Below are 12,383 nucleotides of genomic sequence, written 5' to 3'. Positions count from 1 at the left end.
ACCAAATCTAATGAAACACCAGATTCTTAGAAAAAAAATTGATTATAAATAGAAGACTATTGTGATTTAGGAATGGTACCCCCCAATTCAGTGCTCCCTGAGATTCTTCAAACCATGCACTACTCCATCTTTCTCCCTGACTTTCCCCTTCTCCTCTTCCTGCAGCACTCTGGAGAGGAGAATAGGAGGAACAGAAGGCAAAGATGACACACTGACAGAAGAAAAACTTAACAGGAACTTCAATGAGTTAATAAAATGTACAGTAACAACCACAATGCTAATGACAAAAGCTACAAGAAAAGATGTGATTCACACAGAAAAAGACCCTGATAGTAGAAAATTAATAAATCAGATGGTTCCCTCCACGATAGTTACTTGACCAAACCAGAACTCCTTCTTCCTGGAAGAAAGTCTCTTTCTCTCACTCCTGACAATGATGTGAGGTGGTATAGAACAATCTCTGTGTCCTGGCCATGCCCTTTATCAGCTACTGGAATAATTAGCCCTCTCCTGTCCAGACCCGGGACTCTGATTAATATAAGTTTTTGGTTGCTGTATGTCTTGTCTTACTTTAGAAATACCTAGTCCACTTTGGGAGCTTGTTGATGATGATACTGTTCTCTCCCAGTTTCCAGATGCTGAATTGCATTTGTATTTCTTACCTCTGCATTTCCTTCTGAATGCTGTATTCTGTCACTGGGTAGAAGGGAATACTACAGGAAAAGAAATGAGTGGAGGGGAATATTGGAGATGATAACAAGCTGTGTATATATATTATATATATATATATATATATATATATATTTTAAATGCCAATCTGTCACAGCAGTTGATGTTCTTACAGAAAGGGATGCCATCCAGGAACACCTTGGCAGGCTTGAGAGTTGGGTTCATTTGAACTCCATGGAAGTCAACAAGGGAAAGTACAAGATCTTGAACATGTGCTGGGTCAATTTCTAATATCAGTGTAGACTGGGGGTGAATGGATTGAGAATAGCCCCACAGAGAAGTACTTGAGAGTACTGGTGAATGAGAACTGGGTGTGAGCTGGCAATGTGCATTTGAAGCCCAGAAAGCCAATAGTATCTTGAGTTGCAGCAAAAGAAGTGTGACAAATATATTGAAGTGAGGGTGTCACTGTGAGGCTCCACCTGGAGTACTTCATCCTGTCCCGGACTTTCAGTACGAGAAAAACATAACCTGCTGGAATGGCATCAGTGAAGGGCTGTGAAGATTGTCAGAGGTCTGGAACACTTCCATGAAGGAAAGCTGAGACAGCTGGGAGTGTTTAGACTGGAGAAGAGAAGGTTCTGTTGGCACCTTATTGTCACCTTTCAACATATAAAGCTGACTTATGAGAAAGGCAGGGTGAGACTTTTTACCAGTACCTGTACTGACAGGACAAGGGACAATGGCTTTAAATGGACCAAGAATAGGTATAGATTGGATGTAAGAAATTTTTTATGATGCAGGTGATGTGACATTGGAACAGTATGCCTGGAGAAACTGTGCATGACTCATCATGGGAAGTATTCAGTCAGGTTGGACAGGGCTTTGAAGTAGATGATTTTCAAAGGTTCCTTCCAAATGAAACCATTTGTGATTCTACAATTCTGTGACAATTTATGTAATACAACAACCGGGCTTTCCATATAATGTTCTCATCTTATGTATTTAATGATTCCTTTGCTAACACATCAGCTATTTCATATATTCAAATTTCTTCCAGTTTGATTATATCACAGAATAACTTGCATTTTTTTTTCAGCATATTGTATTTAAATTATGTTCCTAACCCTCCTTTTGCTGACAATTATGTAATGTTATAACCTGAAGACACAAAAATCTTTGTTACTAAATGTAGCATAGAATATTATAAGGCTGTTTAAATTAAGCCAGTGGATATGATAAATCACAATAAAGAAAATAATAAAACATATGCATATATCCATTTTACAACCAAAAGTGTGCAATGAAGGATACTAAAGACAGAATTCTTGATGTCCTGAGTTCAGTATGAATGATTGTTCCCAATAAAGGTTGTATAAAAGTTTCTAAGATGTGTTTCAGTTGGCAGGCAAATGTTCTGCAGTGGACAAGCCAAAAGCCAATTACTTTAGTTTCAGCTGAGATCAAGAGGTATCTCATCACTGGAAGAAACAAAATATTTGAAAGTCTTTGCTGTCTCCTTTCAAACTCTCTCCAAAAACATTGCTGCTTAAGGGATATTATTGCCCCTCAAAATGTTAGTGATAATTGCAGAAAATATTTATTAATCTTACTCATCATCACAATAAGGATCTTTTTCTTTGCTTAACTGAGTATACCTTTTATCCTTTTATTTTTGCTTTCTCTCTCTCTCTCTCTTTTTCTTTTTTTTTTTTTTTTTTTTTAAGTACACTGATTTGAATTATCTTACCCTCACAGGCCACTTAAAAAACCTCAAAGTGCTCAATGTGAGTTTCAATAATTTGAAGTCAGTTCCTCCAGAACTGGGTGACTGTGAAAATCTAGAAAAACTGGATTTGTCTGGAAATATGGAAATAACAGAACTCCCATTTGAAGTAAGATAACAATCTATGTTTGTTTCCATCTTTTTTATCACAGTGTTCAAATCTTTTCTTGACAGATTAAATCACATTCCTTGCAGTTTTTAACAATAATGTTTTAGTAGTAGTATCACTGAAAATGTCTTAGAAGCATTTAAATAGGGCCAAGGTACTTTGTTTTGGTTTTCAAATTTTAAAATTGACTAAATTTTGCTTGTATATATGCTGATACATGGAGGAGAGGATTCTAAAGGGGATTTGGCTGTGATAATAAGCAGAAGGCTGCAAGTAGCTGTTTTCAGTAAAAATGAAGTGCATCTTGATAGTCACATTCACATACACACTTTGTTCCCAGTGTCTGCTTTCCTTTAAAAACTGTATGGAGAGTTCTATTAACAGCACTGCACTTTGCTACGAGCACAAATATCTTTCTGAAAAGGATATTACATGTGAGGAATGGCATGAATATATAATAGACTGAGAAAAGGACTCCCAGGCATGCACCAACATTATGGTTTTTTTTCTCTTGGCTGCATAACTGCTCTCTGCCACAGCTGCTCCGAGACTTATTGTCAGGGAGAAATAAAATCATTGGCTGGTACCTAACCACAATTTTAGTTGTCATCTGTATTTCTCAGGTTCTTAATATCCTGATTTCTGGGGCGTGAGTAGACAGACCTTTAGGGAAAAGTGTCAGCCTTTTCTTTACTGATTTCTACTTTTTCTCTAAACATCTGTTACTGGTAATTCACAGACAGTGTTGGAGTGGATTAAACTTACGTGAGATCTGATTTAGCCCTGCTTATGTTCCCGTCTGAGGAAAGTAATAGTAATTAATTTTCCATGCTGACTTGTCATAGTAAAGTAGTTTATCTGAAAAGAATTGCTAAAAAAATTGTGTGAACGAAACAGAAACAAAGAGTGAACCTTTCCTCTATAAACAGACACGAAAAAGAAATGCTGGCAACAAAATAAGCATTGCAGGTCTCCTTTCTCCTGCCTCTTCTTCTTTGGATAGCAAAACTAGGGAATGAAACAGATAGAACTTAACTAGTATAAAGGAATCATAAGTTCATATGTCTTGAATAGGCAAGGGAATTAAATAAGATTATCTTAGAATAATGAGTGTATTCAAACCTCTGGATGGTAAATTTACCCCCAGTCACTGCTATTTTAAAATCACTGAGTATTTTCCCAGTTGCTTGTGAGATCTTGTAGTGCAAAGATTTACCCATGTTTATGCATTATGGGAAGTGTTTGCATATAAACATGCCTGTGCATGGAAGTCTTTCCAGGGCTGAGCCTGAGAGACTGGTGCTTCTTTTGGAGAGCTCAAAAATACTGTTTCCTTCCAAAAGTCTCCTATTCAATGAGATTGAAAGCCACAAAACTGAGTGTAGGTTATGGCCTAATGGTTCACTTAAAACCTATGGAAAAAAATTGGAGTTGTGCAAATAACTTTATATAACAGTAAAAACTGCAAGTAACATCATGTTAGTATGGTACAAAAGGTCAAGAAGAAAAAATATTGGCATTATCTATTGTGTTTCTCTGGAGGCTGAAACTCAATTTATATTTGTAGTGATCTGGGAAGTAAGCTACACAAGCTCTTCTGATTTAGGTTATAAACACAGTTTCTCAGAATCAACATTTCAAGGGCAGCTTTGGAAGCGGAACATATAATTAAAAGAACACTTTTGTCGAGTAATGTGAAATGCTGCAAAGTGTTTGGCCTTTGTCAAACTCGCTAGGCCTCGTTATTCAGAACAATTGCATCAGTATCCTTGCTAACATAATAGGTGTCTAATGTTGACTCTCAGACAAGTAGTTATGGAGATTAGCAGGTAGCTATTTAATGAATTAAAATATTGAATTAGTCTAAATAATCTAAAAAGGGAAAACAGAAAGACAGTGCTGGGCTAGCTTTGGATAATAGCCAAATGCTTACCTGTCTGATCATTTCATCCCTCCTCCTCAGCATGACATTGGGAGAAAACAGTTTGAGAAATCTCATGGTTCAAGATAAAAGAAAGGCAGATTGTTTCTTATTTACTTTTGTAGGCAAAACAGATTGTACTTTGGGCAGATAATACTTGTCAATTTATATTTAATTAATAAGAAACAAAATACTAAAACGAAATCCTCCCCTCTCTCCCAAGGTCAACTTAGTTTCAGATTCCTCTTCTATCCTCTTCTATCCTCTTCTATCTTCTATCAGGAGTAATGCGGGGTGTCAAGGGAAGTTACAGCCAGTACACAGAAGTATATAGCTGCTTCTCCTTCATCCTCACATTTTTGTTCTCTCCTCGTGTGGGGTACCCATGGGCTGAACTTTTTTCAGGTATATCCATCTGCAGCAGCATGAGTCTTCCATGAGCTGTTGTGTGGAGATCTACTCCGCCATGCAGCACCTCTGCCTCCTCCTGCTTTCATTTTATATTCCCTCTGTTCTTTCTCACTCTTCTTATTTTCCCCCTTTCTCTGGTGGATTATTTTCCTCTTTTTTAAATCAGTTTTTAGAGTGGCACCCCACACATTGTTGAGGAGATTTGCTGCTTCCTGTGCTCAGTCCATTGCAGCCATCTGGTATTTTTGGTATCCATTTGGGGCAGCCTCTGGTGTTTTCCTGCAGTGTGTCTTCCCCTGAACTCCCCACACTCCCAGCACCTTGTCATGGACAAATAATACAAATAATACAAGTATTTATGACCATAAGTTAGATGATAACGTTTACTGTCTAATACAATTGCTGCTAACATCCATTAATCCAGTGAAATTGTCATAAGGATGGGCTGTGTCTCTCATGTGGAACCAGTACTGGGAACTGGAGATTATAAGCAAGCAAATATATGCAAGCTCTGTTTTGGTAGGAGAATGGCTTCCCTTTACCACATTAGGAAGAAAGAGGAAACTTGGCAATAGAAAAAGTAATGTAGAGTGTTGATAAAAATGTTTCCTGTTTATCCTCTGTTATGAAGTTAAATTTTTATTTGACTTTCAAATCCTTAAAAGTTTCTTCTGGGAAGATTAAAGGAGTGTGCAAGAACAGCCTTAGTATTCTTCAGTGTAAAACTTAGTCAAAAGTAATAAAGGCCAACTGCAGCCCAGTAAAAATTCTTAAAGTCTAATTTTGCCTTGGGTTTTTTTTTTATATAGAGTAATGGCCAGAGAGACACCCCATCCAAAACCATATCATTATTCCTGTCTAAATACACCTCATGAAAGTAGCTGTATCACCTATTCATGTATGTCCAAATGCCTGGACTTTTTAAGTATTTCTGTTTGGGTGTGCTTTGGAAATGTTCCTTGAGGGATGTGTCTTGTGCCATAACATCAGGAGGAGAGCACATTGCTCACTTGTCTGTTCATTTTTAGGAGAAAGCTCTTTCTCTGTTTGTAAAGGCCCCTTTCTGCACTCTGTAAGTCATCTCTCTAAATCTTAAAATGAGGCAATCTGATGCTACATGAAAAAAAATAGATGATTTGTGCTCTCATCTTTTACTTTCTCAAGGCTTAGGAGTTCATACCATTCCATATTGTGTCAAAGGAAGAGCAATCTGTTTCAATGTCTAGTTTTCAGTTTTTTAAAATTTGCTATATTGTTGGATGTCTCACATGTTCAGATATTAAAAAGTTACAGTTAAGATCAATATTTCATTAGTATCAATTGGAAGTAAAATTTGGCAGAGAAAGTTTATGGATCTGCAGTGGAGTTCAAATCTATATTAGCCACACTTGCAAATTAATAATGTCTTCCTCTGGACGTGAGTGAAAATATAAATTAAAATAATATGTAAATGTACATATAAGAAAAGTCGACCTACATGACATTAGGTTTGTGCAGTCAGCCTGTAACAGATACTTCTAGACCTCAGTAGCCAAGTTTAGCAGAGGAAGGTACACTATGAGGCTTAGTAAGTAGGCTTGTAATCCTCCCTGATACAACACATATCTGATAAGATTCTTAGGTGGAGAGGACTTTGTTCTTCTAGTTGAGATGATCAGGAGAGGCATGTCCTGTACCTTATCCAGTCCCTCTCTTACCTTAGTGTGATTATACTGGATGCTATTTATTAATAGCTACAAGGAGAAGGAGATGGATGGATTTATTTCCAAATTTCTTGTAAATTTTGCATATGAATTTAAGAATTAGTATGATGTTGGTATTTGTATTTTAACTGTTGGATAGAGTTCCTCTCACTGTCATCATCATACAGGTTATGCAATAAATCTCTTCTTCCTGGAAAAAAGCCTGTACTATAAATACTATATTTTCTGATAAAAGTTTGTAGAAAAACTGCTCTGGCCTGATTTTCAAGTATACTTTCTTCAGAAAGTATTAGTTTCTACAGTTATTTACTGGATCAATTAGATTAGATTAGCAATTAGAGTTTCTTGCGCATGATATTTCAAAGAGACAGCTTTGTTGTGGATTTCCTTTTTTTTTGGCCAATAATGTTGTGGTAGCCAACAGTATCTATGTGACCCAAAGGAACTTCAATGAGAAGAGAGGGAGTATGAAGAAGTTCTAATTTCCTCCATCTGTACCATCTGGTACGGCACATGCTGTCACCAACAGGACAGGCAAGTCACTCCACAGTACCAGGAACAAGACAGAAATGCTTGCAGTAGATGTTCTGATACAGAAAACAAATTAAAAAGTTTTTTTCAAAGTTATTCTGCCTCGAACAGTGTTCAATACTACATCTGAGTAGTCCCAGTAAGTGATCAGAATGTTTTCTGTATCATCTGGGTAGCGCAAAGTGAAGGAATTAGAGACTGTTAAAGCATATGAATAATTTGTCAAGCAGAGTGAATATCTATGAATACCTACATTTTTATGTCAATCCTGTATAAAATGAACTTTAAAATTCAGAGAAATTAAAAGGTTATGCTTCATGGCTGCTTTAACACACTGTGTCTTCAAAAGATCAAATTAAATCTTGTTTTGTATTTCTGATGCACAGTTTCAGCTAAGTCCTAATATAAGCAAGCACAGACATGAAGACCTTTCAAAATCATAGAACCGTAGAATAGTTTGGGTTGGAAAGGATTTGCAAAGATCATCTAGTGCACCCCCCTGCCATGGGCAGAAACATCTTTAACTGGAAGATATTTCTCAAGGCCCCATCCAATCTGACTTAGAATGTTTCCAGGAATAGGATACCTACCACCTCTCTGGGGAACCTGTACAGTGTTTCAGCTTAAAAACATTACCCCTTGTCCTATCACAGTAGTCCCTGCTAAAAGCTGCCTTCATCTTTATTGGAAGCCCACTTTAAGAACTGAAAGGGCACAGTGAGGTCTCCCCTGAAACCTTCTCTTTTCCAGGTTAAACAACCTCAGTTCTCTCAGCCTGTCCTCACAGAGCAGGTTTTTCATTACTCTGATAATTTCTGTTGTTTTACTTTGGACTCCCTCCCACAGTTCCATGTCCTTCCTGTGCTGGGACCCCAGAGCTGGATGCAGGGTTCCAGGTGGGGTCTCATCAGAGCAGAGCAGAGGGACAGAATCCCCTCCCTCCCCTGCTGCCCACGCTGCTTTGGATGCAGCCCAGGACACGTTTGGCTTTCTGTGCTGGGACTGCCCATGGCTGGGTCATGTCCAGCCTCTCACGCAGTTGCACTCCTAGGGCCTTCTCACAGGGCTGCTCTCCATCTGTTCAGCCCCAGCCTGTGCTGATACAGGGGTTTGCTCTGACCCAGGAGCAGTATCTTGCACTTGGTCTCATTAAATCTCATGATGCTCATGTACCCAGTACCCAAGTTAGTCCAGATCACTCTAGATGACATTGCATCCCTCTGGATCACATCACGTCATGTCACCATCACATTGTCACATCACATCACACACATCACTCAAACAGGTCAACTGCACCACTCCATGTCATCTCTAAATTTGTTGAGGGTCCATTTGATCCCACTGCTTACACCATTGATGAAGAAATTGAATAGCAGTGTTCCGATACAGACCCCTAGGGCACACCACTTCTCACAAACTTCCATCCAGATACTGTGACATTGACCAGTATGCTGGGGATGATACCACCCAGCCAATTCCTCATTCACTGAACACTCCAGCCATCAAATCCCTGTCTCTCCACCTCAGTGAGAAGTATGTTGTGGGGAACCATGTCAAAGGCTTTACAGAAATCCGCACAGATGACTTGTGTAACTCTTTCCTTATCTGTTAATGGAGTCATTCCACTGTGGAAGGCCACTAGGCTGAGCAGGCAGAACATTTCCTTGGTGAAGATCTGCTGGCTGTCCTGAATCACCTCCCAGTCTTCTGTATGCCTTAGCATACTGTATTGGGTTTGTGTGGCCAGGTATTGGTAGTATGGGTGCTACAGGAGTGGCTGCTATCAGAAACTGCTAGAAGATTTCTCCAAGTCTGGAAGAGACAGTGCCAAGGCTGGGCGACTTAGAAATCATGGCAATGCTTCTGTTACACTTTAGAATGAAATAAAAGTTATTGTGCAGATGTAGTTTCAACCAGAGAAGAGTGGGGTGAGAACACGTAAGAGGAACAGTTCTGTGGGTGCCAAGGTCAGTGCAGAAGGAAGGGGAGGAGGTGACCCACGCACCAGAGCTGAGGTTCTGCTTGCAGCCTCTGATGCAGAACACAGGGAGGCAGTTATGCTCCTACAGCCCATGGAGGTCTACAAGGATGCAGAGATACACTTGTATCTTCACCTTGGCCTTGCTCACCCCATCCCTGTACAAATAGACTGTGTTCCTATAGTCTTCTCAGGTTACCTGTCCATACTTCCGCTATGTTTTTCCTTCTTTCTCTTTAGTTTGACCAGGGTTCCCTGCTTAGCCATTCCAGTCCCTCCTCATCCATGCCTGGTCATTCACACCTGAAGATAAAAAGATCTTATGCATTATGGAAGGCATCCTTAATTATCTGCCAGCTCTGTTTTTCACCCTTGTCCCTGACATAAGTTTCCCAAGGGATTGCTATTGACTAAACCCTTGAAGAGCTGGAAATTTGCTTTCCTAAAGCTCAGGGTCCTGACTTTATTCTTTGACTGACTCATATCCCTCAGGACTATGAATCCCTGATAAGGAATATAAACTCAAGATAAATAAACTATAAGAAGGAGTAACTGCAGCCCAAACATCTTCTAACCTTTATGTCACGAATTAGCTTACTTGCACTGATGACCTACAGCTCCAGGAATACATCCCCCCTGGAAAGGCTTTCTATGGCCACAGGAGTTATAACTGGTCCTATTTCTCTGCTTTGCTTACCTGAAAATATGAATAGTTGTCTCTTAAATAGTTTAATAACACTAACAGGTGTGACCCTAAAAAAAACCCTGACATGATCAGGGATTTATTAGGCATTAAAATTAGTCACCTATGGTTTTCAAACACAACAGTATCCAGAATAGACATAAGTAAATTTTTATACATTAATATGATTCCAATTAATATTTTAAAACTTAAGTTCAACAACTGGATAATTTCTCTTCTCTATTTCAGTCTCTTTCATCCTCTGTTTGTTTGTCTGTCCAGTCCTCTTCATGAAAGCCACACATTTAGCAGGAGGAACAGAGGCACAAACTCTAGGCATAAGTGTGTGTGTGTGTGTGTGTGTAGGCTTCAAATAAGTCCCCACAGGGCATTTTCATGTAACTTCTTGTCTTTGTAATCAGACACATCTCAAAGCCATTACCTGGTAGGTGGGAGACCAGACATCTCTAGAGAAATGTAAAATAATAGCTTGTTTTACTTGCACATTATTCTTTAAATCTGTATGCTTCCAAACCTGTCTTATTTCACTGCTATTTGTTTTATTTTATTTCTTTTTTTTAATACGTGTGACAGTTATAAATTAAAAATTCAATCAAAAGTACAGGACATTATCTTTCCAGAGGTTCCACTATCCAGTAAGGCACTGGAAGAACTCACCTGTAGGTACTTTCTGTCTTTTTAAATAGGACTAAAAAGAATCCATTAAATCTTTACTTCTGTAAGATTTTTTTGTAGGTTGCAAAGGAGCCATGTATCATATTTGTTAAAAATGGAATTTTATTTGTGAGGGTTTTTCAGGACCACAAAGAGATAGGGGTGCTGCAAGTTGGTATTGGTATTGGAATCCAACCTCTGGTAAATTTTTCATTTTAAGTCACTCCGGAGAGTTCAATTGACTGTAATTGGGCCAATATTTCTGTACATACATTTTTCAGTCTCAGAAGTGGTTTTCCAGTTGCTTGTCTTGGTTGCATCTCCATTAGACAGGATTTCATCTTGCTCTTCTTTGCTCAGGGCTTATATTCCCTTTGAATTTGCTTAAAGCTCATGATAGCTGCTTTACAATGCAGTTGGTCAAAGTGTCAATCCATGTAAAACAACAGCTGTGTCATGGAACTGGTATAAGATGCAATATCAAACATTAGTAGGAGGAGTGTGAAACCCAAAAAAGCAGGTGCAAAGGTGTTAGGTGTCAGAAGAGATTCTCAGAGGCCTTACTACTGCAGGAGTTCTCATGAGTGTTTTAATAGTTGAGGGGCTAAAGAAGGACATGGATCTATGTTAGGAAATACGATTATGCAGCTAGGCATGGGAAAACGTGTCAGTTGATCCCACTCTTGACACTGTGCTTCCAAAGCCTTCTAATTAATATAGCACCATTTTAAAACCACTTCACTATCAGAGTAAGTCAGCAGCTAATAATAACAGTCCACTTCACTGGAGATCTGACCCATGCTTACTTCCATGCTGTGGTGCCAATGACCTTTCCTTTACCTTTCACATTAGTTCAGTAAAAGTAATATCACCTTTCACAATCTAAAATGTTTTTGTAATAGGGAATGACAGACAAGTAATTTTACAGCATAAGGGAAGACTTAACAATGACCAAAGGGGCATAATATGTACATTAAAGCATGGCTATATTATTACAAAAAGCATGAATATAACTGTAAAAGAATTCAGCACCAGGAAAGAGTATTTGGTACTGTTCCAACTCTGCTTTCTCTCAAAACAGCTCCAGATCTCTTTGAAAGCAAAATAGGCTTTCAAAATTCCAATAATATAACCTCCATTCATCTGTGAGATAATCTGAGGCAGATTTTATATAGCTACTGAATAGAAGCAGAGAGCAGAACAAATACATAGCACTATCAGGCTTGCATGTTTTGTCTTGCAAAAAAATGTCTCTGGTGCCAACACACAGGGATTGATGACAATCAAAACAGAATTTTAGCTGAAGGGATAGAAAAACATCCTATTTATTTTTTCATGAAGTGCAGATAATGAGTAGTATTATTTATTCCTTAAGAAGAATAAAGTTGGAGAGTATAATTGAAATTAATGTGTTTAATTTATTACTGAATATATTTCTATCAGTTGTTAACTAATTATAGTGTTTATATGATTGATCAACTCTTCACAGCTGTAAAAAACACTTGGTAAGGCTGACATTTTTATTCATCATCATTGATTGGTGGGAAAGATATAAAGAGAGAGATAGCCTGATCAGTTGAAAGTAGACATCATCCCAGGATTTTTTTATCTCATGTAGAACTCAGGTAAGATCTCTGCCTTACTAGTCCTGGACAAAAGAGCATAGAATTATACCCAGTGTGAAGTGGAAGAGATGTCAAATTTGTGAGGAAATTCAAAGAAGGCTGTGTCCCAGTGGATACAGCTTTACTTTTTGATGAGACTCGAACTCACAGGCCTGGACTTCTGTCATTCTAAACTGCAGTAAAAAGCAGGATGAGTTTAGGTTAAGAAAGGAATGGCTAGAAAGCTCAGAACAAATACAAAAAATGGAGGCATGTCTTCACTTGCTGTTTAGACAGTGCATCTAATTCACTAT

At 38.4% G+C, this 12,383-nt stretch overlaps 1 protein-coding gene across 1 annotated transcript in view; it reads left to right on the top strand.

Annotated features, from left to right (window-relative positions):
* The window catches only part of LRRC2 (leucine rich repeat containing 2), a 79,264-nt gene that overhangs the window by 48,697 nt on the left and 18,184 nt on the right, over positions 1 to 12,383 (top strand). The window contains exon 5 of the mRNA XM_023944988.2: positions 2,428 to 2,564. Within this exon, the coding sequence (XP_023800756.2) occupies positions 2,428 to 2,564 (137 nt within the window). The remainder of the gene's footprint in view (positions 1 to 2,427; positions 2,565 to 12,383) is intronic.

This window comes from Cyanistes caeruleus, chromosome Z (genome assembly GCF_971803275.1).
Source record: "Cyanistes caeruleus chromosome Z, bCyaCae1.hap1.1, whole genome shotgun sequence".
Taxonomy (NCBI): domain Eukaryota; kingdom Metazoa; phylum Chordata; class Aves; order Passeriformes; family Paridae; genus Cyanistes; species Cyanistes caeruleus.
This window is presented reverse-complemented; position numbering and strand designations above follow the sequence as displayed.